We start from the raw sequence: 26,661 nt of genomic DNA on the forward strand, positions 1-26,661 counted from the left end.
TGACCGGCTCGTGCGCCGGCTCTCGTTCCTTTCCAGTTCAACTTTCTCTGCGATGGCATAAACCCTGGGCGCGACCTTGGGCCTAGCCTGCCTGCGGTCAAATGTCAGTAATCATAACCAGAGTAAACGACCAGACAAGACTCACTACGCTCTCTCCAATCTTGGAACACTTTGGAGAATGGAAGCCAGACCAACAAGGCGCCCAAGGCAATGCCAAGGCTCGAGAGCAATAGCACCTGGGCCTGCGCTCTTGAGCTCTTCTCGTAGGCTGCTAGACATAGCATCAGCAGTGATGGAAGCAGGAAGGCGGCTCCACAGAGTTGGCAGTTATTGTCTTCGGTGGTTGCTCGGCGGTGAGACAGCATGTTGTTGCAGAGATCAACCATATCGACCGAGCGCTGGTGTACTGATGAGAGTGAGAGTAGTAGCCATAACACATCTGATGGAAACGAGGAAAGTGAGCGCCCTTTTACATAGCATCACGCTGCCATCACCTCCGAAACGGCCTGATAGCAGCAAATGCGAGGTTGCGTGCGAGCCTTCTTCACCGTACACCTGGATCCGGCCACGAGCCTTCCAGCATCAAGGAGGAAGCAGGACGCTCTGCCTTCATTCTCGACTTTCCAAAGCAGAAAGTAGCAAGTCCACGACGAAATACCATCCCCGTTCTCCGCCCTCCGCGGCGAACCCGCTAAAGCTCTACCTCTGTGCGACGGAAGGCTTGACAAGGCTCGGTGCGACGCGGTCATTGCTGCTAGAGTCGAGGGCTCCCAGTGATCTCATTGGAGATGGAATCAAAGGATCCCTACGAATGATCGCAGCTAAGCATCACATCCCGGCTGAGAAACGCGGCCGCGAGCGTATGCGCTCATCTGGACATGCAATGGAAATCAGGATGAAGCTTTATGGGATCGTCCGTGAGTGTGATGAGGCTGGGCGATGGAAGTGGCTTCAGCAATTACCTTGACTGTGGGTTGCACCAACGAATGAAGATGCTGGAGAGTTGTAGTAAGCATAAGGTCTTGAAGCGGGATTTCAAAGAGGATTGCTGACGATCCAGATCTTTCTCTCTCGTCGTTGTAGTGTGTTGGAACGTTGGAAGGAGATGGAATGTCTCCTACAGCGGTCAAGATATCGATGGCACGTTTTAAAGAGAAGAAAGAGGATGGCAGCGGTAGAGTCATGGTTGTAGGTGTCGTATTGTATCATGTGCGATATAGCTCCAAGGCTCAGGCTACGTAAGGCATACTACACTAACACGGCCTGTACACTGACAAAGCTTCTTAGCCATATCAACCACTTCTAGGAATCCTCCCAACCCAACCCATCCCTCCCCTCCCCTCAACTCTCCCACCTACCACCGTCCCCTCCCACCACCAAACCCAAGCCCCTCAAACAGCACCAGGTCCCGCGGTAGCAACAAACCCCTCCCCACCACCACTACCCACCGCCCCAACATCCCCCCTCCTCCTCCGAAACTCCGTCTTCCTCAAAAGCCGATTAAATACCACCCTGATCTCCTTGTACGTACCCGACCCCTTCTTGTGCTCCACCTGCAACTGCTGATACTGCTCGTGGGCGTAGTGCTGAGCGGCGTCGAGGTGAGGGTGATGGTATTGGACGACTGAATTTTGAGCGCTGCTGGTGTCGGCCATGTGGGTGGGTTGGGTTGAGGTTAGGTGTGCTGGTGGGGGAATGGTGGGTGCTGATGTGGCAGTGGTTGCTGGTATTGGCTCGGGCACTGGTGCGGAGGTAGTAGGGTGTAGTGTTGCGTGTTCGCTGGAGGTAGCTGTCTGTGAGGAATTTGGATCTGGCGCTGGCACTGTTTGACTAGGTACGCTCTCAGAAGGTGCTGGGGCGGCCATGGCTGATGCTGGTGGAGCTGCGCTTGGAGCTTGGAGTGGTGTGGGAGTTTCTGCTATCGTAGGGTTGGTTTGAGGATCCATCGGTCTGAATGAGTTCTGGTCTTGTAACTGGATCGATGTAATTATTGTCTGTGAAGCAAGTCTTGTTGGATGGAGTCCTGTTGTAATTGAAGCTTGTATTGGTGGTGATGAAGACTCGTAGGATGGTGTGGTTCGAGAAAGTACAGACTGGGGAGCGACCGTACCGCAGCTCTGTGTTGTTCCTCACCGCGAGAAAGTGTAAACGGTGCAACATGGCAGTTGCGTATTGTCGAGAGCAGGTGCTTGTGAGACACAGGGTAGTCGCCACGAACGTGGACTGGAATGGCCGAGTAATCGATGTCATCTTTCGGCAGGAGTATCGAGTTGATCCAGATGAGCACAAAAGACACTGCGAGTGAATTCATTGCCATCCCGTGGGTAGCTCGATCGTGGTACACACTGCCATAACTGTGACTGCCTAGCACAATCTTTTGATGAACGCCACCACGCCTCGCTAAAATCCGCACGTCATTCCTCCATCTGGACGTCTGCCCAGCGATATGATCTAGGCTCTAGATCGGCACACCATACGACTGTCTGAGAGCAAGGATCTGTCGTTGCGCATCCTCTGGCATTGCGTAGATCTGCTCCCTCGTCAAGCGCAGGACTTGATTCACCAACTCTTGCTGATTAGGAGCCCCAGCCGGAGGTGCGGCTTGCTGTTGCGGCGGTGGCTGGTACGCAGGTTGTGGCACTGGTGGTGTGGGGGCATACGTCGGGGCACCGAATTGAGGTTGCGGAGCCGGATAGCCGGAAGGTGGTTGTGGAGGATAGCCAGCAGGCACTTGCGGAGGGTAGCCTGGAGGATGTTGGGGAGGGTAACCGGGCGGGTGCTGGGGAAGTTGTTGCGGAACTGGAGGTTGTGGAATGGGAGGTTGTGGAGCTGGCGCGGGCGCGGGCGCGGGCGCTTGGTGTGGGACGAGGGATTGCACGATGTTTGCATCGACGAGATTGAGCAGGAGCATTGCCTGGAAGACGGCGTAGCCGAGCTGAGGGGATGACGCCAGCAGAGCGGTGGCTTGTGTAGGGTTGCTAGCACAGATGCCCTTCATCTGGCTGATGAAGTCGAGCAAGTCGGGAGTCGGGTGTTGTGCGAGTGTCTGCGAGATGTGGTGTTAGGAAGAATGTGCTTTGCGACCACTTCAGCACCCGCACTATGCGTGCTTCGTCCTGCGCCTCTGTGTATCTCATGGCTTACCTTACTGATCGCATCAAACGCGGTCACGCCTGGCGGAAGCTGGACTCCCTGTGGAAGCGGTGGTAGTGCGGCCGAGTCCGGTCTGGCAGCTGGGGGCGCGGCATCGAAGTGAGCAGGCGGTGGCGCTCGATTGCCCTGGTTGTTGTTCTGGGCTTCGTTCTTGGTTGCGCGGTTGTCGTTGCTGAAGTCGACTCGTAGGGTCCGTCCATTCAGCTCGTACTCGTTCAGGTTCCTGATCGCTGACTGCGCGCTGTCGGTGTCCGAGTATTCCAAGAAGCCAAAGCCCTTTGGTTGTCCCGTCTCCTTGTCGTAGACCAGCCTGAAGTTCACGACCTTGCCGCACGACGAGAAGATCTCCATGATCATCTCTTCGCTGACTCCATACGGGATGTTGCCGATGAAGACCACGCGGCCTCCCTTCTCGCGGTTCGCCATGTTGTGTTGACGCGGTAGGGTAGTATGCGCTCGTGGCGGTGAAGGAGGGTGGTGGGAGATGTCGCCCGCTCCCGTCTTGGTTCTGGCGGAAGATGGCTGAAGGTGAAGATGGCTGCAGCACGGGCTGTCCCGCAAACATCACATTGTGACATTGACCAACAGGTGGCTGGCGATGATAGTACAGCGTCTTCGTGCAGCAACATGTTCAACTTCACGCCGCTGCTGGGCGCGCAGTCCGACTCTCCCGCATCGCAATCGCTACTCGAGCTCGATGGAGGCGTGAAGATACTGGTGGACGTGGGCTGGGACGAGACGTTCGATGCAGAGACGCTCCACGCGATAGAGCAGCACGTGTCTACTCTATCCATCATCCTCTTGACACACCCGACTCTCGACCACATTGGTGCCTACGCGCATTGCTGCAAGCACATCGCCGGCTTCAGCAGAGTGCCCGTCTATGCCACCACCCCAGTAGTCAATCTGGGCCGAACGCTCCTCGCCGATCTCTACACCTCAGCACCGCTCACGACATCCATCATACCGACCTCGGCCATCTCGTCGTCCCCCATCGCAGTCGACCCCAGCACCGCGCCGAGCCTCCTGTATCAACACCCGACACCGGACGACATCGCCGCATACTGCAATGCCATACATCCGTTGAAGTACAGTCAACCGCATCAGCCGATAGGTGTAGCCACCGGGCCAGGTCTGGGGAACTTGGTCATCACAGCATACAGCGCTGGACACACGCCAGGTGGGACAATATGGCACATACAACATGGCTTGGAGAGCATTGTCTATGCCGCGGATTGGAATCAGGGTCGCGAGAACTTGCTGTCAGGAGCAGCATGGCTAGGCACGTCAAGCGACGTCATCGAGCCTCTGCGACGACCCACAGCGTTGGTGTGTAGCTCCAAGGGTGTACAGAAGACGGGCAGTTTACCACGCACGAAAAGAGATGAGCTGTTGTTCAGTCTTATCAGGGAGACAGTAGCTCAAGGCGGCAAGGTTCTGATACCCACCGACTCATCCGCAAGAGTGCTGGAGCTGGCTTTCATCCTCAACCACACATGGCGGGAGAACATCACCGGACCTCATGCAGACACATATCGCCATGCCAGGATCTTCATGGCCAGCAAGTCAAGTACCAGCACGATGCGCCAACTCCACGGCATGCTGGAATGGATGGACGACGCCATCATTCGTGATGCAGAGGCAGCAATGGGTCCAGGAGGCGATGACAAGAAGGTGCCCAATCTCCTGGATTGGAAGTTCGTCAAGCAGATAGAGCGCAAGAGTCAATTGGATAAGGTGCTCCAAAGGCAGAATCCGTGTATCATCCTGGCAAGTGACGCATCGCTGGAGTGGGGACTCTCACAGCACGCCTTGAAGGCTCTGGCTGGTGATGCGCGCAATCTTGTCATCTTGACCGAGAACCTCACAAGCAGTAATCCCCGTACTGCAAGCATTGCTAAGAGCTTGGCTGAATTGTACCGGGAAAACGCAGATCAGCCATCGAAGAGCAGTGTTGCAAAGGTCGTAAGTGCGGACGGGCACTCGGTGCTGCTTCGAGAGCCATCGGCTTCCGCCCTCACCGAGGACGACAATACACTATACCAGCAGTATCAAGCAAGACAGCGGCAACTTCACAGCAACCTGCAAGGTGACAACACTGCGAACGACACTGCTACCACAGAGATTGCACAGGAAGAAGCCGAGGAGTCTTCGGACGAAGAAGACGAAGAAGAAGAAGAAGAAGATCCAGACCGCCAAGGTCGTGCCTTGAACTTGACCGCGCAGATCAATCAAGGCAACAAGCGGAAAGCGGGTGTTTCTGAGGCAGAGCTTGGCATCAACGTGCTGCTACGAAGTAAGAATGTATACGACTACGACGTGCGGCACAAGCGTGGCCGAGAGAAGATGTTTCCCTTCGTCAGTCATCGGAACAAGGACGATGAGTATGGTGACCTGATCAAGCCAGAGGACTACCTTCGTGCGGAGGAACGAGATGACACCGGCAATGAAGACACGCGTGATGGGTTGAAGCCTGAAGCATCGGAGTTGGGCCAGAAGAGGAAGTGGAACGATGTAGCAGACGCTAAAGCCGCGACTGGCAGAGGACGAAAGGACCGCAAGCAAGAACAGAACAAGAAGCAGAAAACCGAGCCTGACGATATCGATGCCATTATAGCGAAAGCGACCGGCGAGTCTGGTTCTGGACAAAATACTGTGAATGGAGCGCCGGAGGATGAGGACGACAGCGAGAGCGACTACGAGCCTGACGAAGGTGACTCTGACGAGCCGAAGAAGGTCATCTTCAACAACCAAACCATATCATTGCACATACGGATAGGCCACATCGACTTCACCGGTATGCACGAAAAACGAGATCTGCAGAACATTATTCCGCGAGTACGGCCTCGGAAGCTGATCCTGATCTCTGGCGATGTATCGGAGACGCAATTTCTGGCAGACTGGTGTCGGCAGTCGCTCGGCAGTGAAGCTGGCGAGTCAGCTTCGGAGGTTTTCGCACCCATCATAGGAGAAACGGTCGATGCTAGCGTGGACACGAACGCCTGGACTCTGAAGCTAAGCCGACAGCTGGTCAAGAAGCTGACATGGCAGAATGTGAAGGGCTTGGGTATCGTCACGCTCACCGGCAGTCTCGTGGCCGAGCGTGTCGAGGAAGCGGAAGATGCTGAAGACGAGAACGTCAAGAAGAAGCTCAAGCTCATCAAAGGCGAGGACACAGAAGACCTAACCATGAAGGACGAGACGGCGCAAGTCATGCCCGTGCTCGACCTGGTCAAAGCCCCAGCGGGCGCGACCCAAACGCGTGGCGCACAGCCCGTCCACGTTGGCGATTTGCGCATAGCAGAATTCCGGCGCATGTTGACGGAATCTGGCCATGTGGCAGAGTTTCGCGGCCAAGGTACGCTGCTGGTCGATAGCACTGTCCTGGTCCGGAAAGACGCATCGGGCAAGATTGAGGTGGAGGCTGGAGCTGGTGGACTTAGTCAGCCGACGTATCGCACGCGAGAGATGGAGGGGACGTTCTATGCTGTTAAGAAGCTGATATATCAAGGCTTGGCTGTTGTGGCTGGTGTATGATAGGGATGATGAGATACCCACGCGGGAGGAGGCGTGTTACTTTGATATGATACGAATATTGATCATTGGGCATTGCGCTGTTGTTGCTGGATAAGTCAGTGACAGCTCCAGACAGAGATGCTGATGTCTGACCCAGATGCCACACCCATGTGATCGAATGACTCGCCACATTCGGGACCGGCACGACCACGACAGCAGCATCATACGAAGCCACGTCAATCCATACACGTCCTACCCATCGCTATCGCAATGTTTGTGTCCTTCTACAACTCTCGTAACAGGCACCTGAGTCACATCATCCTTCGAAAATGCACTCGTGGCAGACCCGACTGTATGCGCCAACACATACGACCTGGCGGTCTCGGCACGCTGGTCCAGAACCCATGATCATCCCCCAATGCCATCGCCCACCCGCATGATCTCCCACGATGTGTTTGCTGCCTTTGCGCTGCGCTGGTCGAAGGGTATAATTCTTCGTTCTGAGGAGAACAACGACTTGATCTTCTATCTTCCACTACCAAGCATTAGCAGTCAGCGTCCACCAGCCTCCAGCTCCATCCACTGCCCCAAGCTGTGGCCAGCATTCACAAAGCACGATCCAAGTACCTCCCTATCCCAACCGATCCGATTCTGCCCAATACTCACAGTTAGCAGACCACCACCACCTCAGCCCAACAACCCCCCTGTGCTAACTGCTCTCTGCATATGAACTTTGCTCCCTGCCAGTGGCGCGCAGGCGAAGGATACCTCCCTCCCAAAGGCAAGCTCCCTACACCAAACCACCACTCCCTCTAACACCCCAGCTCTGCAGGTTCGAAGCCTAACCCCATCTTCACAATGCCAGCCTACCCGTTCATGCCAATGTACGGCGCTCCCATGCCTGGAGCCTGGGCACCACCCTACCCAGGCAATCCATACGGCCCCGTCTTCGCTGCCCCACCGGCGAAATCTGCCGAAGCACCTAGCACGGCACCGCCGAAGCCTCCGCCAGTTCCATCCACCGTGCACCCATCAGTCGCCAAGCTCCGCTCCGTCAAGTGCGGCGAAAGCAGTCCCGGCGGAAACCGCGTCATCACCATCGAAGAATGGCAGAAATTCTGCAATGCCGCCGATGACCGTGCAAAGCAAGAGCAAGCGAAAGCAGCCAAGTCCGTCAACACCGCAGATTTCGGGAGCGATTTCGCTGCGTTCATCGAGTGGAACCGTCTTCGCAAGGAAGCGAAAGTCGCTGCCACCAAGCCAGCCTCCACGAAGACGAAGAGCGAGAAGAGCGCCGCTCACTCCCATAATTCGTACGCTCCACCAACGATCCGCCCGGGCGTGAATTACCTCTTCCCCGAGAAGACACAGCACACCATGCTGCACGTCTTCGCCAAGACTTCGAAGCTGTGGGAGGATAAGTACAAGGGCACTGTGCAGAAGTTTAAAATTTTCAAAGCTAGCACGAATTTTCCGGTGGCGGAGATTATGGAGAGGGTTAGGGGCGGGAAGGAGAAGTGTGAGGGGTGGGCGGTTACGGAGGTTGTGGAGGCGGGGAGTGGCGGGTGGAAGAAGGTGAGTGACGTTCTGTGGTGCTGGAGGGTGGTTTGGTAGTATGTCCGGCTTGCTGACTGTGGGCATAGGGTACGACGATTGCGTATGGGGATGAGAAGGCGAAGGGGAGTTTGGAGAGTATGGGGTGGGATCAGACGAGGGGGTGTGAGGGACGGCCGCCGGTTTGGTTGGTTGTGCATAAGGCCTGAGGGCGAGGGTGTGCGCCTAAGAGTCTGCATGACTGATTGACTGACCACGGGGCGTGGACATGAGGGTTAGGCGGCTGATTGAGGAAGAGCCCAACGGGCGAGACTGAGACTTTCCTGTTCTGATTTGTGTTTGGTATGCTTGTTTGACTTGGGTTCTATCAGACTGGCGATGGAGAATGATCAAGACTGCTGAAGAACATGGGAGCTGGAGGAGCGATCTCGGAAGGGTTGTATCATGCGGGCTGCTGGGCTGGTTGCTTGAATGGTAACTTCTAGACTGGCGACGGAGCACTATCAGACTGTCGGAGGACTCGACTTGGCCACGGCTCTGGCTTGGATAAGACTGCATGATTCGGGTGTTCCTTTGAGCGGTACCTGGCCTCTATAACTTGGTAATGAAATGGAGCGATATCAGCTACCCGCGTGAGGCGTGCCTGTTGTTACGAGGTGCTCATATTATGCCATTCGGGCATTGAGGAGTTGTAGCTCAAGCTAAGTCCCGTCAGGCTGTGTGGCGGAAAGTAGAAGCCATTACGCTCCACATTTCCGTCTGCCCCATGCTGTTCTCCTGCCGGCGTGGAATTTGTCTGCGTAAAGCATTGCACTGGCTCCGGACCAGTAGCCGGTCTCGTCGTTTGGTGAGGCTTGCACTTCCCACGAGATACGTGCGTATCTCTATTGCTCCTCCGGCTGAAGAATAGACTGCAGACAGGGCATACGGCGTCGCTCGGCCTTCTGCCCTTTTCTCGGACGTGGCGACGTAGGTTCTTTGGACTTGAGAAGCGGCGGTCTTTGCATCTACAGCCGCGTCTCGTACATCGAGCCTCGCACGGTCTTTTGGACGACTTGCTTGGAGGGTCTTCGCCGCTTGAGGAACCTGTGGATGTTGAGGCATGCTGATGAGGATGGTGCGAGGGATCGTAGTTCGGTGGACTACCAGTATTCGAAACGGGACATGTTCCAGAGCTTTGAGAATACCGAGCGTTCGGCGATAGATGGTGGGATCCAGCTTCTTCCTCCGCATCGGGCTGAGGTGCTGGGTCTTCTGGCTGCCATCTTCCTTCTAGAGCCACCGGGTCCTCGCAAGTCATCTCGCAAGATGGGAGAGGTATGGTAATGGTCGATGTCACCTCGGAGCTCCAGTCGTGAGCTCCAGGTCTCCACCACTCATGGTCGCTGTAGTCGATCATGACTTATCTGCATGCCGTCAAGCAACGGTCGTGGAGGAGTAGGCACCTTTTGCTGATAGACCATGGCCAGGAGGTATCGAAGGACCAAGAGATGAAGTGCAACCTTTCAGCCTCGGAAGCATGCTGATTACCGGATTGTGGCTTCGCCGATATGCCCTCGACGTTTTACTTCTGGTGAAGACACCGACGCTTGAAGCATATTGATAACAAAGCTTGGCCAATTCTGGCAAGTTCGAGCACCGGGTCCTCCTTCGCGACGCAATCAAGACCACACAAGGTAGCCAATCAGCGATTGTACTGTTGTATAACGAACACCAGCCAGTCTCCACGTGCTCCACTGTCAATGCTGCTAGTGGAAAGACTGTTGCAAACTACAGACCAGCTTCGGCCTGCACTTGGCATCTGGTGTAACCATACTTACTTCGAGTAAGCGATCGACTGTATAATAGCTACATTAGAGTAGCGTGGTGTTGGTGACGACCGGGGCCTGGCCTTGTATGCTACGGAGGCGCCGAGAACTTCGTGAACTTCGCTCGAAAATGACTGCTGCCTTTACTTGGCTGTGGTCGTTCGCACTAGCCTTGTGTAAGCAGCGCCAAGGGACTAGAGGAGAGCACTATCACCTCTCAGCAGAGTCTTCCTTGGTGTAGCAGTCTTTTGGCTCCTTCTTGTGAGCGAGCGTCTCAGCTTCGGATCGGAGGCTCTTACTCTGGGCGGCACTTGCCGAACGGCATTGGATATCCATAACAGATACAATGCCCGAGGAACGATCAGCATTCTGTTAGCTGCTTGCAGGAGGTGTGCATAGGGTCAGACCCCCAAACGTTGCTCGTAAGCATAAGCGTAAGCATAAGCTCCCATTTTAAGGGTACAGTATCCAATCGGTGGAGTCTGGATCGGTCGTCCAGTGAATCAGCGCATCAAGTGTCGACTATTGGGAAGTGAGCAGATGGATGACAGTCGTGGGGCCAAATTGATGTGGCTGTTGTGCAGATGAAGTCAGGTACAAGGTACGTGAAAGGAAGTAACTCGTCTCGGGCTCGGTCAAACTTTGTTCCGCGATCGACCTCCTTCCATCCCAAACGACTGTCCCATCCTCCTCTTGATCACCCACAAGTCAACGATCAGGAATCTGGCACGCAGCTTACAAGAGTTCCTTGGCAGCTATGAGGAACTTCTTGGACAGGCAAAGCCACGAGCGGAACAAGAAATTTCATACTTCCGGGATCTAGCCTGGCCATTACCTTGGACATCCAATTCATAAGTCGTTTCATATTTCGGGGACATCACTCCATCCGAACACGTCCAAACCTATCAGCTCCTGCCATCTAACACCGACTGCCCTTCACGGCCTGAGAGAGCTTGATATCCCAACTATGCATCCCACATGATGCTTCTCTTGCCTGGTGGTGTTGGGCAACCATTTGGCAACTCCGCGCCGGGAGGCTGGCATACCTGGTTGCCATCACCGTCTATGCTCGATGCATAACACTTCTGGTCTGAAGAGCAGTAGCAGTAGTTGCCAAGTCCTTGGTTGGGAGCCGCTCTGGGAAGCCTGTCAGTCTGGGCTGGACGTGCCAATCAAGGCAGCTTACTGGTTTCGGCATCCGTCCTGTGCCACAGTGAGGCCTGCGATTGAGGCAAGAGCGAGCAAGGTAAGAATTGTTGAGCGGAACATCTTTTCGGTGTGTTGTTGATTTGCTTCTGGGTGCTGATGAGTGTGTGATGCTATGACATTTGAGCTGCCGACAATTGTGCTTCATCTTATACGTGGACTTCCACCTGGCTCAAGATAGATCTATGTTAGTGCTCCGGAGTATGAGCTCACACGTCATTGTGGCATCGAAATTGATAGATGCAGTGCAAAGGACAGCTAAGAGGTGAGACGGTGGATTGTGTTCCATCCTAGGGCTGAAAGAGCTCGAACGATGGTTATGCATCTCTTGGTATGCAGATATGTCTAACAGACTCCAGAGAGGATCCGGATGTATGACGTCTAAAGGAAACAGTAACACCTCGATCAATGCTGTACAGAGCGATCATGAAGTCGACAGAGCTTCGTTTATCCCGTTATCCAACACAATTGAAGGACATGTGCAGCTCTTGAGCTGCAATAGGATCTCTTGGGGCTTGGAAGATGACATCGATTGCAGAGCACTCATCTCGACCCAATGGCACGTCGCAATACTGAGCTGTGTAGACTGGACAGAGAGCCTCGAAAGGGCCACGGAGAACGGTGAACGACCGAAGACTGGCGGGAGCTGATAAGCAGCTGATTCCCTACAAGAACGACTTGACTCCAGATTCAACCTGCCCCTATCTTCAACAGTTTCAAACGACAGTATCTCAGTCAAGATGCATTGCAACATCATCCTCGTCGCCACAACTTTGGCCCCGTTTGTCACCGTCGGCCTCGCCCTACCTACGACAACCGCGCCAGAGGCAGAGATCGAAGGCCCTCATTCAATGGCAAGAGAGGATGTCTCTGGAGTAAGTCACCATTGTCCGAGTCCAAGTGATAGCCATGAGATATACGAGCTGACGCCGTTTCTGTAGTTCTGCCAGGTGACTGGAACCGCTGGAGTTTGCCAGATTGATAGAGGGCCAAAGATGGGGAGCTATCCATGCTCAGGAGGCAGCCCGGTATGTCGTACATGTTTATTCATCTTCCCGTTAGGCTCTGACTCTGACTGCAGTGCACCAACGATGGCAACGTCTGCAACGAGCGCATCGACTCTGGACGATCCGCATTTTGCACTTGAACACGGCAGGATACAGGATGCTGGGAAGGAACCAGAGTGCTGGCCATGAACTCTCGGGAGGCAGTGTGATCCCTCGATGTCGCTCTATAGTCGAATCCACGTTGTGAAGAGAGAAACCTCTCAATACATTGCGTCCATGATTCATATACGAGCAATCTTTACGCTTCGCGCCTTTCCTTGTCAAACTACGAGTAAGAGTGCCGAGACCTTACTCTCTCGGCTCTCGAAACCCCGGACGACCTGTTTGCTGCCACTCAAGTGCACATATAGTTCATGCACTGTAAGCGACAGCACAGCTCTCGTAGCGCCCACGTGCGCTCTCTATTAGTAGTCTGACATTGGCGCACGTCACTTCCTGCGTTCTCGACTGTGTCCTACCCGTGTCTGCGTCTGCAGTCAAGCAGAGCTTGAGTACTCCAGCATCATCACTATGTCATCAAGCGAATACAAGAAGGACACGATAGTTATCGATCATACCAAGTCACCTACTTTCCAGAGACAGCAGCAGCAGCAACACCACCACCAGGATGTTCCTGAACCAGCGAAGCCGACAGATCAAGCGGGTAGACTTGGGAGAGCCACTGAGGCGGCAGATCAAGCCAGGATCGAAGCCGCGGAGAGACTGAGTCGACGTGCTGAGGTGAGACGTCAGGAGGAAAAGTTCGATGGCAGTCGAGGAGAATGCTGCAGCTAAGAAAGACGAGGAGGGAGCTTTGGTGTGAGCATATCCTATAATAGCGAGTCATGGAGCAAGTTGTCTCAACCCGAGACTCGAGCCAGACTTTTAGCTGCTGATATCACATGATCTGTTTTGGTGAACGAAGTATGTTCAGCAAAGTTACACAGCCCAAGACTACAGCTGACTGTGTTCAGATTCTTTCCATTGCGTAAATCCCCATCCGTACGGAATGAACCAGCGAAAAATTGCCTGTAGCAATCTCTTTAGATTCTACACAGTCTCCTCCAGAACGCACTGATACTGTGGCTAGACCCAGAATTCAGTAGTGCCGTCAATCCCATCTCTAGCCCTTGTCCGTCTCCTCATGCGATCTCTTGACGGGTCGCTTGTGTCTGTTGATGTCGGATCATGCACGGATCGTCGTCCTTCAATGTCACGTCGGCATAGAAAAAGATGCAGGCGTCTGCCAGGCTATGCGGTGCACAGAAGTGATGTGCCTTGGCAAAACGGTTTGCGTCATCTTCTAGATCGCCGAATGTGATGATCTCGGATCCGGTTTGGGGATAAATCGTTCCACCTCTTGCCCGACCAGTCCGATCCGAAGCCGACCTGCAACTGAACACAGTGCAGAAGTCCCAGTATTTAATCTCTCTGACAGCCGGCTGGATAGGTATGAGTTGGCGCTGTTGTGGCGTGAGCCTCGTCGTGGTAACATCGGACAAGAAGCTGTAGATCTTGACAAAGGCTCGGATCAAGTGGCGTGGTCCGAGGTCGAAATAAAGGTGCTGAAACTGGGAGCACCACTCCTGACTCACCTGCGGCGAGCGAGTCGCAAGAGCGAAGGTGCCAAACAACTGGTCCACTGTGCCCTGGGAGGGCGACGGCTCCCACGACGACTGCAAGGTCGGCTTCCACATCGGCGCGGCGAAGAAGGAGTCTGGATCTGGCATGAGACCGAAAGCCTTTGTTTTTAGCTTCGAACTGCCTTGCACAGTGTTGCGCATAGATCGAGTCGTCTGCAGAGCGGTGAGTACATCTTTCGGTGAGACGAACGTGAGGATATGCTGTGCTCTGGTCAGCTGTGCTCGAGACTCGAGACTCGAGTATGGGAAGTAGGGTTGCCGTACCTCCATCAGCTCTGGCATGCCGAACACCTCAGCCGCCTTCTCGGGACATGTCTCCGCCATCAACTTGCGAGCGGCGCAACGCGATCTGCGCTTGGCTCTCTTGGTCTTGGTAGCCCATGATGTGGCGAGTGCTTGAGAGCGGAACATCTTGCGTTTGGACATGGTGTGGTGTCGCGAACGCGACGCTGTCGACCGAGCCGAGTGACGATTTTTGGTGATGGAAGTGTCTCTCTCTCTACAGTCGAAGGATGAAGATGCGGTCATGTAGTTTTGAAGCTCGGAAGTGACGAAGGCGTGCGTCGCGCGAGAATCTTACGTCATCGCGAAGCGAAGTGAATGTCGCTGGCTTGATCTGCGCCCATTCACTCAGACCCCTGGTGATGCTCAAACACTACCACCAAGTTCCGGATCCATGACCAAGACTGTGATGCCCATGTACGAGCTAAGTCCTGTGCCCTGCGTGCCGGGCTCAAGACAATATCGGCTGACCAGGTCTGTACAATGGTCGCTGAGAGCCCCTATCGTAACTCCAGTCGGACAGCGCAAGGACGAGTCATCCGTGCCACCCTCGCGCCAGTCTTGGTACTGTATGGACACCTTGAAAATCGGAGGTTGCGTTAGCAGCATGTTCCTCCAGCTGTGTTCGACACTCGAACCACTCGGGAGTCCGGGCCAAGCATAGCGTCGACGACCATGACCTACGGGCAGCCTAAGACCGATGCTGATCTTGTGAAACCGGGAAGCGTCGTCGTTCTTCGCGAGTACTTTGCGCTCATACTGGTAGACCTTCGATACTGGGTTCATTGTGATGCGATGACTTTCGAAAACGCCGTCGGAGGATGACTGCAGTGTTGGACCCATGGGTTGCAAGAACATCTTCTGCGATATCGTGATTGAGGTCTTCATGGTGGCTTGCCAATTCTTGCATACTCTTTGTAGAACGAAGAGGTCTTGAACGGGCAAGGTAAGTAAGATTCGTTCTCGTAGCTCGGATACTTCGAGTACTTTGGTGGTTGAGGCAGCGACTGAGCTTGAGTTCTCCGTATTGAGTGCCATTGTTTTTGGTTCGTGAGGCTGTTCCAAGTGTGGCCAGATGGCTGCGAGCACCGTGGCCAGGAGCGTTGTGTACAAGTTTTGGAGCAATCCCTTATCAATGTTTTATATTGGCCAGGTCGATCACGGCAGGCATAGCCATGACATGCACAGCCCACTGCCTCTTGGTATGAACTAGCTACAGAGGGCGGATAGGGATCCACTTCCGCCCTGTGCATTTATCTTGACCTTGAACTTACCTGAAGCTGACACCACTGCCGCTCGTTCCATTATATACAGAGTCACCACTGTACAGGCATTGTCTATGCAAGAATCTTAGACTAGCATCACATCTCGTGACTTGCGGCCCACGACGTGCTTCATGCACGCCAAGAGTCTAGGCCTTTGCCACGTGAGGAAGGAACAACTTACACTCGCGAAGAGGCGTCTGACGCCCGTAGTTTTGATGGTAGCGAAGATCCTTCGAAAAGCACATGGAAGGAAAGCGACCAAATGTCGTTGACTTGGAGAGAATATCGGCGTTCTCCGTGAGAATCGATCCTTGGTCGTGTCACGAAGTATTGAGCGGCATCGAATCTAGTGGGCATGCGTCTTGACATTTTTCGCAGCGATCCTGCATGTAGCCATCGCGACACCGACCAGTGCACGAAACGCAGCATACTGTTCTGTTGTCAACAAAGTCAGGATCTGTGTCCTTGAGATAGAGCCGATGATTGGTAGAGTGTGAAGTATTGTTTTGCCTACAAGGGTAGTTTCCAAGGCTCTCGCAGTGACTGATTCGAGGTTCTTCGTGCTACCAAAACTGCAGTCGCAAAGCATTTGGTGCATCCTCACGCTCTGGAGGCTCCATTTGGCCAGCCAAGGTACAAGGGTATGGCCGCGGTGTAAACCTACGCCATCCGCCTCGCGCCAAGATCGCGATCAAAGAGCATTATGTTGGGTATCCTCGCCGTACGGACAGCGTTGCGACGGGAGGTCACGGCCGGTGACTAGCGTTTCGATACTGGCCACAGGGGTAGGTTGTAAGAAGGATGGTCGTGTTGGCGCGTGAAAGTCGCGTCGAGTTTGCGTCTTCACCGCGATTTCCCCGGGACAAAATGTTGTTTCCTCCTTTGCTCCTGCCTGCACCTCTTCCAGCCTGCACCTCTTCCATCAACTACGCTCTCTTGGGCTCTTGATCCATCGGCAAGAAAGGTCAAGGAAAGGCTGTTACGAAACTGCCGTTGCAAATCGCTTGATAAGAACATCGACATGGAGCCAGCATCGACGTCATGTGAGGAGCTCTTCGCCGTCGGCCACGACCTTGTCTTACCCCACTATATATAGTAGAGGTTAAGTACGAAGGAGCAGTATTTCGTTTGTCCTCTTTTATAATCGAAAAGGAGCAGGTCGACGAGTAGATCGAAACCCGACATTGACGAAACACCGAAAGCACAGCCACAAACCACCATAATGGGCAAGAAAAGTAAGGCGTCACACCACCTTAGTCCAGCATGACATGATCAAGCATGGCCATTGACACGCCACAGGAGTACAAGCATGCATCTCAGTCGACATCGACGCCGTAGCTGGCTGGCTGGGATCGTATGGAGGTGAAGACTCCACGTCCGACATCAGCCGCGGGCTCTTCGCCGGTACCATTGGAGTTCGGAGACTACTCAAGATGTTCGAAAAGTACAACATCACGACCACATGGTTCATTCCCGGCCACAGTCTCGAGACCTTCCCCGAAGAATGTCGGATGATCGTCGACGCCGGCCATGAGATTGGCCTTCATGGGTACTCGCACGAGAATCCTCAGGAGATGACATTGGAGCAACAGACTGCTATCATGGACAAGTGCTATAAGCTCATCACGGACTTCCAGAATGGCAAGCCGCCAAGAGGGATCGTTGCGCCTTGGTGGGAGTCTTCTCAGGAGGGGGCGGAGTTGATGTTGAAGTATGGCCTGGAGTATGATCATTCTTTCTCGCATCATGACTGCCAGTGTTACTGGCTACGAACTGGCGATGAGTGGGCGAAGATCGACTTCAAGCAGCATCCGGAAACTTGGATGAAGCCATTGACTGGCGGACCTATGACTGGTAAGCTCTGGTAACCTGAACCAGATTGCCTGACAGGACTAATTATCGTGTACAGGCTTGGTCGAGATCCCGGCTTCTTGGTATTTGGACGATCTACCGCCGATGATGTTCATCAAGAAGGCTCCCAATAGTCATGGGTGGGTCAATCCTAGAGACGTTGAGGAGCTGTGGATGGACCAGTTCAATTACTTTTACCGGGAGTATGACGACTTCGTGTTTCCAGTCACTGTGCATCCAGATGTGTGTGGCCACCCACATGGTCTGTTGATGTTGGAGAGGTAAGCTTGCATATCTTGGCGCAGTCGACCCACATGCTGATCATGAGCAGGATCATCGAGAAGATCAACAAGCACGAAGGCGTGGAATGGGTAACCATGGAACAGATATGCGACGACTTTAAATCAAAGTCCACAGCACCAACAGGCGCCCTTATGCCTGCAGCACCGGGAGCCATCCTCAACGATCCAAACTTGCAATTGCAGAAGCAGCAATAGGCTTGTTGTTGTAACAAGTCCTGGGTATCATTCCAATCATATGCGTACATACAAGCTGACGTTGTGGTGCAGCTGCTTTCCCCTTCCTTATCCCTTATCATCAGAGGAGGGTTTCAGTTTTCATCCTTCCAACGCCTTCGCTAAATCACCCAATGCGCCGTGGCCCAATCAACCCCAGTAATGGTACACATATACCCCTCACTCATACCTGGATGCTGAATTCGGTGGAGAGATCCGCACCAGTGATTGCTTCCCACGACCGACGCACTTGCTCGTGCAGTCTGACTGACGCGGCCTTGGTGCGACCCTCCTTGAGTGTTTCGTAAATGTCGTGCGACTCAACGGTACCAGCGTGCTCCCACAGAAGCTCGGCCATCATTCGCCGTACCAATACTTCCGTCCAGCGGCCATTGTCTTTGCGGAAGGAGTCTGTGGGGGATGAGGTGGGGTCGTCGAGGGAGTGGAGTTTTTCCTGGGATGTTGTTAGTTGGATGTTGCGAGGATGATGAAGGGTTTTGGGAAGATGTACTAATGCTTCACTCAAGAGGTTGATCATCCACAATGCTCGAGCGTCCTTGGGGTGCATGTCGCTGAGGAGACGGAGCATGCAGAGGATCTTGAAGTGTTCTTGCCTGTACTCTGGAGATGTGCATGCTGGTAGTTGGCGGGCGAGGAGGTTGTTGAGATGTTGTTGTCTGGTATGTGTCTTGACTTGCGTTGAGAGCAACATGATTGATGTCTTGGGATCGATGTGGTGTGATTGACGATAGAGTTGTGGGTGTTGGATGTTGTTGTTGATCGTCGAAGGAACAAAGTGTATTCACAGTGGCAGGATATATAGGGTGTTGGTGGCGTGATGAGGCAGTATAGCTGGGCCTGTCGCAAGCTTCAATAGCTAGCTCAAGTGTTCGAAGAGCGATATGTTGATGCAAGCCAGCCGTGTGCGTCTATAAAAGGGTAATGCGTGGTGTGTGTTTGGACTTTGTCAATGCAGGGGGCCTAGGCTGTTAGGCTTTCGCAACAACGGGTGCCACTGGGAGCGCTCGGCGCTCGGCGCATGACGGAAAGTGGCCTCGTGGCTGATGGCTGAGACAGCGAGACCCAACAAGGTGCAAGGTGCAAGGCAAGGACGAGCTGCTCCAAGACTCCAACACGCGTTCGCTTGGCTGGCGCACTGCCGCGCTGCCTGCCAACGCAATCGCAGAGCAACGTGATCATGTTTCGCATTGGCTGGTACCCACGTTCATAGCCTGTACCTGGGCTTATGGCGTCCATCTTGCGACAGAAGATTACACGGCCACGGCGGTGCAACGCACGACAGCTCCGTTGCTGTTGTGCTGCTGCTGCTGCTGTTGTGCTGCTGCTGTTGTGCTGCTGCTGTTGTGCTGCTGTTGTGATCAGCGTTCAACGGCAGACCCCCGTGGCGAAAACAGAGGCCCTCTCTCCCCACTGCACATCATCACGCTCGTCGACAAGCACAGCACAACAAGCTTCCTCGCTCCATCATCACCACGGCACCAAGAAGGCCCAAACAGCGGACGGGAAAAGTGCGCTGGCCTGAGGTCGGAGGTTCTGCTCGTCAACTCCGTGCCTTGGGTCGTGCAATTGTTGCTGCTCCGCCCCGTGTCCATCATCGAGCGGTCTTTCGGTGGCCGCCAAGCCCGACGCAAAATCACCACCACCACCTGGGCATCGTCATCACCATCATCGTCAGGCGACTACGACGCCCCTCATCTCAGTCTACAGTAATGCGATTCGGTCGCTAATACACTCGAGAAGAGTCACAACTTGTTAGACGTGTCGTTTCCTCTCGCCCGGCATCCTCCCGTGGCTCTGTCTCCCACATAGAACTAGCCCTTCCAGAACGCCATACAGCAACGCCACAGCTGAGCACCACATCGTTCCACTTTTCCAGTGTCTGAGGCGTCTCGTTACTGTGCAGCAGTGGACGGGTCTCACACATGCCACCGCACATTTTTGCTTGAGGCTGAAAGTTTCTGAGATCTTTGCGATGACAAGGACGAGAAGCTCGGCTTGGCTTTTAGATCTTGGGCGCCACATTCCTGCGTGCCTCGTGGCATACAGGCCACATACTCACAATACTGACAATGGTCACTGCACAGGTCAGGATTCATCGCATGGCTCGAACTCCGAATGCGATGTAAACACACCGACACCTACAGTCCTGGGCATAGTGCTTACAACCCCTGTTCTTCCACCTTTCCTCATTAGGAAGGATGTATCCACTCATGGCGTAGCTCACCACCTGGTGTGTCCTCCATTGTTGGCTATTACTGCCTCGCAGCGTTCTCGCATACTCTTGCATATACGTTGTATGTCCTCAGGTGTGAGCTTGGCCCATTCTTGATAGTGAGATTGAAGGTAGCAACACCTTCTGAGATGAACATGGATAGCCGGAAGGGGTTAGCGTAAATACAGGGGTTGTAAAAACCATGCCCAGGACTGTAACCACGCACGCCGACCGCGAGTCATTGATTTCCGAGGTTCGAGCGGTATGCCAACTCGACGACCTGCTTTGTGCTAACATACAGTCGATAGCCTCGGATCTGGAGTGCGTATTATCCTCGCGCATGCTTCCTAGCTCATGTGCATCATGCTTCGGCGGTGCTGCTACACCTCTCCGACTTGGAGCTGCGCCGTGCGATGAGGCTTCAGCGCGACTTGCGACTTAGAGCCAGACAGCGCCCAGGAGGTTCCTCTTAGCATCCAAGGCCACGACCAATTTATCCCATGCAGTGTTGCGAAACAATGGTATGAGGCTGGCCAGGACCCAAAAACACCCCCAGGCGGTAACGATCCTCCGGTCCTGCTCCTCCTCCAAACCCTTCGGGATACGCGAGGGAACTGGAAGCGCACCGCTGTGTATCGCCTTCAGCCACATGCGAGCGTTCGACCATCTCGGAAGCAGTGTGTAGTGCAAGCGGATTGCCCGGTTGCCGAAGAAGTATGGCCGCCACGGCTTGCGGAGCAGAGCCAAGAGGAGGGAGACGTCGTAGTCGCGCATGAACACCCCGAAGGTGTTGCAGCCCCAGTACATCAGCGTGGCCTCGCCGCGAATCTGGTGACAGGTGCGCAGGAGTGGTGGTAGCTGGTAGGTCGGGGTGATGGAGATCTCGTTGTCCTCGATGAGGGCGTACTCGTAGATCTTGTTGCGAAGCTCGGCGGGGAGGATGGGGAGGAAGTTGGCTCCGAGCTTCTGTCAAAGAGGTCAGTTTGCTGGAGGCGGTGTTGAGAAGCGCGCGAGTTTGCTTACCTTCATCAGTCTGTGTGAGCGCCGTGGGAAGGTCTTGGGCTTCTTGCTGGGGCTGCCGATGTACTCGCCGTCGTCGTCGTCGTCGGATGACTTCTTGCGCTACGAGACAAAATGTCAGTCTGCTGATGTCTGCAATCAGGTAGGCAATCGCCTGTGGCATACCTTCTTCGCCCGAGGCGCCTCAGACGAGGTGCGTGTGGGCTGCATGATGTGCGTTGATGTCTGGTCGATGTCGCGGACGTGATGGAGAGGAAGGGAAAGAATTTCGGGACTTAAGTAGAGTGGTGGGAATCAGGCCGCACCGAATGGAGATTCCCGGCTCTTGGAAGCGGGTCAGGGAACGTTTTGGTTTGGTATGAGCTCGCTGAGCGCCAGCTCATGGTTGGAGCCATGTCGCAGAGATGACAGACCTGTCTTTTGCGGACGAAAGAGCCGGGAAGCATTGTGGACGCCCGACATGGAAGAACTATCACGACAGACACAACGCAGGCAATGTAGGTAGCTCGAAGGGCTTGTACGTTTAGTACCCATTCGATGGGCTACAACTTGTCGACGCGAGGCTGCGACGCCGCGGCGCGACCACTCTCACTACCGCCAGACAGTATCTGAGAATGGCTTTGCCCCTCGATCCGCCGCGCGCCACAATCCGCTGGACATACTGCAAGCACCGGACTATCATCGTCAGTCTAGCAACGTCGTTGACGGCATTCTGAAGTCCCTGCTGGACCAGAGATGCATCGCAGCGCAGACACAACGACATCACTCTACTTTACGATGCGTACGCTGTCCTTAAGCATGCAAGTCACAAGCATCAGGGCGTGAAGTGCGATATGCAGCGAGTGATCGACGATTTGCTATGCTATCGCCGGCACTACCTACAAGATACTGCATTGTGTGCAGTTGCCTTGTGTTTTGACATTGTTGCACATGTGACCCAGTACAGAAGTCTCGAGCTCCCACAGATCCAAGAAGAAGAAGAAGAAGAAGTGAACCCACAAGATCTGCCTCATCGCTAAGAACACCCTCGTTCTCCTGTTGCGCGAGAACTAGGTAGCTAGTGCTGGGTAGCGGGCAGGAGGCTCAATCGCCTGATCAGACTTGGGCGATTCCCTGAAGAGTATGGAGTAGGAAAAGCCGGAGCAAGCACTACTGTACGCCGCATCAGTCGTGAATCTCAAAAGCGCGATGGAGGAGCGTAGGACGATCCTTGGTGTCGGTGTTGCGCCTGACCCTTCTCGTTATTCTTCTCCTAGGGGCTGTTTTCCCATGAAGATGCTATCAATCTTCACAAACAGCTCTGTCTCGTGTAGATCAGAGATCGTGGTGTGAACTCGAAGGTGGGCGATGATACGCTGCTTGCTGTAGAAAGGAAGAGAAGCAGGATCGGAACATGGCGTGCGCGAAGCCCAACGGTCAACACTTCGGCTGCCAGTGGCTTGAAGAGCAGTATTACGGACACCATTGAAGTACTGATGGCCACTATCTATCTGGCTATCCAGCCTTCTCTCCATCCTCCTCCTCCTCCCCCAAGCTCGACTTCTGCAAACGAGCAGCCACCACATCCTGCCTCAACTCCTCCACTCGTGCGAGGTTGTCGTCAAAGAACAGCCCCAAGGATGTTAGGTCACGAGGTCTCGATCGACATCCCGGTCAATGATCACATCCTTCTCAAAGAGCGACTTCAGCTGCTCAGCTGCCATGAGTGCTGTGTTGAGCACGACGTCCATCCGGTCCAAGGATTTGACCTTATCCTAGGCCTTAAGTAGTTCTAGGAAGTCAACCCTAACGTAAACTAGCAGTCTAGCTCTACTAGACTACGGGACCGGCGTAGCCGGTACCACACGATCAGGTCGTACTCTAAGGTGTTCGACCTAAAGGACGACGAAGGCGAGCTAGAAATGTTCAACTCTATATATTTAGTAGACTTCGCTATACGATACGAAGGACCCTAGCTCTTCTGCTCGCTTAGGCGACTCCCCGACGATGCCCTAGTTAACATCGACTTCGAGGAACACGGCTTAGATAAGGCATACAAACGCCTTATAGCTATAGTAGGGGACCTAGACGACGAGTCTTAGCTACCGTAGGTAGGTAACTAGGTCTTCTAGACGTTAGTTGATCTCTTCCTAGAGATCTAGAGAGCTTAGCTCCCGGCTAGACTCCTACGGAAGAGAGCTTTCGACTATACTATCCCTACTAGTAACGCTCGACCTATTAACTAGCCCGTATACCGTCTAAACCCTAGTTAGCTTCGAGAACAGGCTCGCTAGATCTAGATGCTCCTTGATCGCGGACTAATTAAGGTCTCGTCCTCACCCTAGGAATCCCTAGTCCTCTTTATCCCTAAGCTAGACGGCTAGTAGCGTATATATATTAACTATCGCGCCCTAAACGCCGTAACTACTAAAAACGGCTTCCCCCTCCTACGTATCTAGGAGTGCCTAGACACGGTCGCGAAGGCTAAATACTTTAGCAAACTAGACCTAGTCTTAGGGTACTAGTAGCTACTAATCGACTTAGCCGACACGTATAAGACTACGTTTAATACTAGAGATAGAAAGTACGAGTTCCTCGTTATACCCTTTAGGCTAACAAACGCCCTAGCCTCGTTTTAGTCTATAATAAACGAGATCCTAAGAGATCTGCTTTAGAAGAAGGTCGTCGTATACCTCGACGACATCCTAGTCTTCTTAGACTCTAAGGAATAGCACGAAAAAGACCTAAAGGAGGTCTTCGACCGCCTAAAGAAAGCTAAACTATTCTACTCCCCTAAGAAGTACGATATTAGAGTCAAGTCAGTTACCTTCTACGGGCATTAGATCGAGAAGAATTCGATTAGGCCACTATAAGACAAGATCGACGCGATTAATAGTTAGCCTACGCCTACTAATATATAGTAGATTAGGTAGTTCCTTAGCCTTATAGGCTACTACTGCCGCTTTATTAAGGGCTTCGCGAAACTCGTAGTACCCCTCTTAGATCTTCTTAAGGAAAGCGACGAGTCCCTTAGGCGGAGAAAGCGTCGCCTAGTACGATAGAACGCCTAGTACGTATACGCTTTTAAGAGCCTAAAGCTCGGGCTAACCTTAGGGCCTATACTAATCCCGCCTAACCCTAAGAAGCCCTTCACGATTAAGACTAATATATCTAAATAGGCTATAGGCGCTACTCTCTATTAAATAAGAGCTAATAACTAGCTATACCCTATAGCCTTCTCTAGAAGGAAGCTTTAGGGAGCCGAGCTAAATTGCCTAGTTCACGAAAAGGAGGGCCTAGTAATTAAGGAAGCCCTCCGAACCTAGGATAACTATATAGAAAATAGCTATACGGTCACGATCCTAACTGATTACTAGTCGCTTAGGTACCTTAATAGTACTAAGGGCTAGAGTAAGAGGATCGTACGATAGGCTAAAGAGTTTTAGTAATATAACTTAGACATTAGATATCGTAAGGGAGAAGAGGCGATCGTTCCCGATACGCTCTCCCGTCGGCCTAACTTTATCGGAGAAGGACCTACTAACCTAGCTTAGCCGGTTAAGCAACTCGTAGCTATAAGATTTAAAGCTAACGAGACCGACTTGTTCCCTAAACTAATAAGGTAGTTCAAGTTAACGGGATAGATACTAACTTACGGTCCCTATCTCGAGAGCTTAATTAAGGTACGAGAAGAGGAATTCGGGCTACTCCTCCCGATCGACGAGTCTAAGGAACCTAGATTAGGCTTCATTCTTCTAGACGATAAGGGAACAGCGCCTTTCCTCGTACTAACCTAGCGTCTTGATCTAGTAAACTACGTATACTAGCGATACGGACACTTTACGGCGCCCGGGCTAATAGGTTAGCTCGAGATAAGAGCCTAGTAGCCTAGTATAAGAAAGGACGTACGAAAGTTTACTGAATCCTACCCTAGATACTAGCTAACGTAGAAAAAGAAGCCTAATAAGCCTAAAACACGCGAGCCGCGGTTTTACTAGGTTAATAATAAGCTTAGGCCCTCCGAGAGATAGGCGATTAATATCGTAGGGCCTTTACCGAAGAGTCTACTAGCAAACGAGTATATTATTACGGCGATAGATTACGCTACGGGTTAGCTAGTCGCTTAGGCCGTTCCGCGTACGGATACTAAAGCGACTATAGTATTTCTATACGAGAGAATCTATTAGGACTACGGGCCACCCCGTAAGCTCCTCTTAGATAATAGTAAGAACTTCCTAAGTAGGGTTATAAGCTACCTAATAAAGTAGTTTAAGGCTAATTATCGTCTAGTATCCCTATATTATCCTATAACGAATAGGAAGGTAGAAAACCTAAACGGTATACTAGGATCGATACTAACGAAGCTATATATCGGTAACGATATTAGGCTATAGCATACCTTCCTACCTAAAGCGATCTACTATACTAGATACCGCTAGTATATAATAACCTACCTTAGCCCCTTCTACCTTATATATAGCTAACACCTATAAATCCTAGAAGACGAGAACGAGCTACGAGCTAAGAATGTCTTAGTTAACGACTATAGGAAGCGTATCGTCCGCGTCCGCTATACGCGTCAGCTCGTAAATAAAAGACTACTTTCTCGAGCTTAGACTAGGAACCTAATAAGTCTAAAGTTACTTCTGCCGGAGGTATAGCTAAGACGTAAAGTCGGAGAATAGGTCTTACTAATAAATCTAGATCCGCGTAAGCTAGAACCTAAGTACTTTAGACCCTATAAGATCCGTAAAGCGAGCTTTCTAGGGACGTATACACTTTAGACCCCTACGGGTAGGATTCTAAGGTATATCGTCTATAGGAATAGGCTTATATTAGCCGTATATAAGGATCTAGCTAAATTCTAGTATTAGTATCTAGCTAGGAGACTTCTAGATAGGTCCGGTATTTTAGAAGATAAGCTAGAACTTAAGGAAGTTCTAGGTACTAGTTAAGACACGAGTCTTAATCTAAAGGACCTTTTAACTATACCGGAGGCTAAGTAGTTAAAGAAATAAGTTGAACTCTAGACTACGAAAGAACGTAGCTAACCTTACGTAGGAGCGCGAGGGTTCTTAGTAGGAGAGGAAGGTTAAAGAAGAGAAGCTGACTTACTAGAGTAAGTTTAGCGAGACCTAAGAGTTACGAAGAATGCTTAGAGGAAAAGAAGCGAGCAAAAGACTTTAGCTAAAGTACTTAGGTCCTAAAGGCAATCTTATTAGATTAAGTTAAGAAGAGTAGGCGAGGAGCAAGATTAGGTATATTCCCTACTACTTAAGAAGGACACTTAGGAAGATCGTTAGCCTCTATAACAAGAAAGTCCTTAGGAAGCTATCCCTACCCTAGCTAAACCCGCTAAGGTCCCGTAGGAGATACCGGTTAGGGAGATTAAAGTGTTTAGCTCGATACTCTATCTCTAGGCCGACGAAAAAGAGTTAGCCCTACCTTAGGGAACATTACTTAGATTAAGCGTAGCGGACGAAGTTATAGCCGAACCTAAAGCGGCTAATAGCCTTTTAGATATAGATATACCGGACTTAGTAGACCCGGAGGTTAGACAAGCTAACCTATTATAGTAGCTACTTTTAGA

The 26,661-nt window shown here is 52.6% G+C and overlaps 10 protein-coding genes across 10 annotated transcripts; 3 read left to right on the forward strand and 7 right to left on the reverse strand.

The window, feature by feature from the left end:
* Positions 1-1,391: 1,391 nt before the first annotated feature.
* On the reverse strand, positions 1,392-1,865 carry CLAFUR5_20274 (uncharacterized protein; the record flags this gene model as incomplete). Its single annotated transcript, XM_059463110.1, has 1 exon — positions 1,392-1,865. The coding sequence occupies one exon, from the start codon at positions 1,863-1,865 to the stop codon at positions 1,392-1,394; it is 474 nt and encodes a 157-aa protein (XP_059319110.1).
* Positions 1,866-1,987: 122 nt separating this feature from the next.
* On the reverse strand, positions 1,988-2,317 carry CLAFUR5_20082 (uncharacterized protein; the record flags this gene model as incomplete). The annotated part of the gene is made up of 1 exon (XM_059462926.1): positions 1,988-2,317. One exon carries the CDS (start codon positions 2,315-2,317, stop codon positions 1,988-1,990), a length of 330 nt encoding a protein of 109 aa, XP_059319111.1.
* Positions 2,318-2,458: 141 nt separating this feature from the next.
* CLAFUR5_09252 (Cleavage stimulating factor 64) lies at positions 2,459-3,579 on the reverse strand (the record flags this gene model as incomplete). Its single annotated transcript, XM_047908400.1, has 2 exons — positions 2,459-3,046; positions 3,145-3,579. The coding sequence occupies 2 exons, from the start codon at positions 3,577-3,579 to the stop codon at positions 2,459-2,461; spliced, it is 1,023 nt and encodes a 340-aa protein (XP_047766222.1).
* Positions 3,580-3,780: 201 nt separating this feature from the next.
* CLAFUR5_09253 (Cleavage and polyadenylation specificity factor subunit 2) lies at positions 3,781-8,432 on the forward strand (the record flags this gene model as incomplete). The annotated part of the gene is made up of 3 exons (XM_047908401.1): positions 3,781-6,511; positions 7,502-8,244; positions 8,313-8,432. 3 exons carry the CDS (start codon positions 3,781-3,783, stop codon positions 8,430-8,432), a joined length of 3,594 nt encoding a protein of 1,197 aa, XP_047766450.1.
* Positions 8,433-11,977: 3,545 nt separating this feature from the next.
* CLAFUR5_09254 (uncharacterized protein) lies at positions 11,978-12,384 on the forward strand (the record flags this gene model as incomplete). The annotated part of the gene is made up of 3 exons (XM_047908402.1): positions 11,978-12,112; positions 12,179-12,265; positions 12,319-12,384. 3 exons carry the CDS (start codon positions 11,978-11,980, stop codon positions 12,382-12,384), a joined length of 288 nt encoding a protein of 95 aa, XP_047766332.1.
* A 1,041-nt stretch (positions 12,385-13,425) lies between these two features.
* On the reverse strand, positions 13,426-14,352 carry CLAFUR5_09255 (uncharacterized protein; the record flags this gene model as incomplete). Its single annotated transcript, XM_047908403.1, has 1 exon — positions 13,426-14,352. The coding sequence occupies one exon, from the start codon at positions 14,350-14,352 to the stop codon at positions 13,426-13,428; it is 927 nt and encodes a 308-aa protein (XP_047766223.1).
* A 222-nt stretch (positions 14,353-14,574) lies between these two features.
* On the reverse strand, positions 14,575-15,246 carry CLAFUR5_09256 (uncharacterized protein; the record flags this gene model as incomplete). Its single annotated transcript, XM_047908404.1, has 1 exon — positions 14,575-15,246. The coding sequence occupies one exon, from the start codon at positions 15,244-15,246 to the stop codon at positions 14,575-14,577; it is 672 nt and encodes a 223-aa protein (XP_047766224.1).
* A 1,449-nt stretch (positions 15,247-16,695) lies between these two features.
* Positions 16,696-17,821, forward strand: CLAFUR5_09257 (Peptidoglycan deacetylase; the record flags this gene model as incomplete). The annotated part of the gene is made up of 4 exons (XM_047908405.1): positions 16,696-16,708; positions 16,773-17,327; positions 17,383-17,605; positions 17,656-17,821. 4 exons carry the CDS (start codon positions 16,696-16,698, stop codon positions 17,819-17,821), a joined length of 957 nt encoding a protein of 318 aa, XP_047766225.1.
* Positions 17,822-18,023: 202 nt separating this feature from the next.
* CLAFUR5_09258 (uncharacterized protein) lies at positions 18,024-18,551 on the reverse strand (the record flags this gene model as incomplete). The annotated part of the gene is made up of 2 exons (XM_047908406.1): positions 18,024-18,293; positions 18,351-18,551. The coding sequence occupies 2 exons, from the start codon at positions 18,549-18,551 to the stop codon at positions 18,024-18,026; spliced, it is 471 nt and encodes a 156-aa protein (XP_047766093.1).
* A 1,959-nt stretch (positions 18,552-20,510) lies between these two features.
* CLAFUR5_09259 (uncharacterized protein) lies at positions 20,511-21,302 on the reverse strand (the record flags this gene model as incomplete). Its single annotated transcript, XM_047908407.1, has 3 exons — positions 20,511-21,038; positions 21,096-21,194; positions 21,258-21,302. 3 exons carry the CDS (start codon positions 21,300-21,302, stop codon positions 20,511-20,513), a joined length of 672 nt encoding a protein of 223 aa, XP_047766310.1.
* Positions 21,303-26,661: the final 5,359 nt, after the last annotated feature.

The sequence above is a fragment of the Fulvia fulva genome, chromosome 9 (assembly GCF_020509005.1).
Source record: "Fulvia fulva chromosome 9, complete sequence".
In the NCBI taxonomy this organism is placed as follows: domain Eukaryota; kingdom Fungi; phylum Ascomycota; class Dothideomycetes; order Mycosphaerellales; family Mycosphaerellaceae; genus Fulvia; species Fulvia fulva.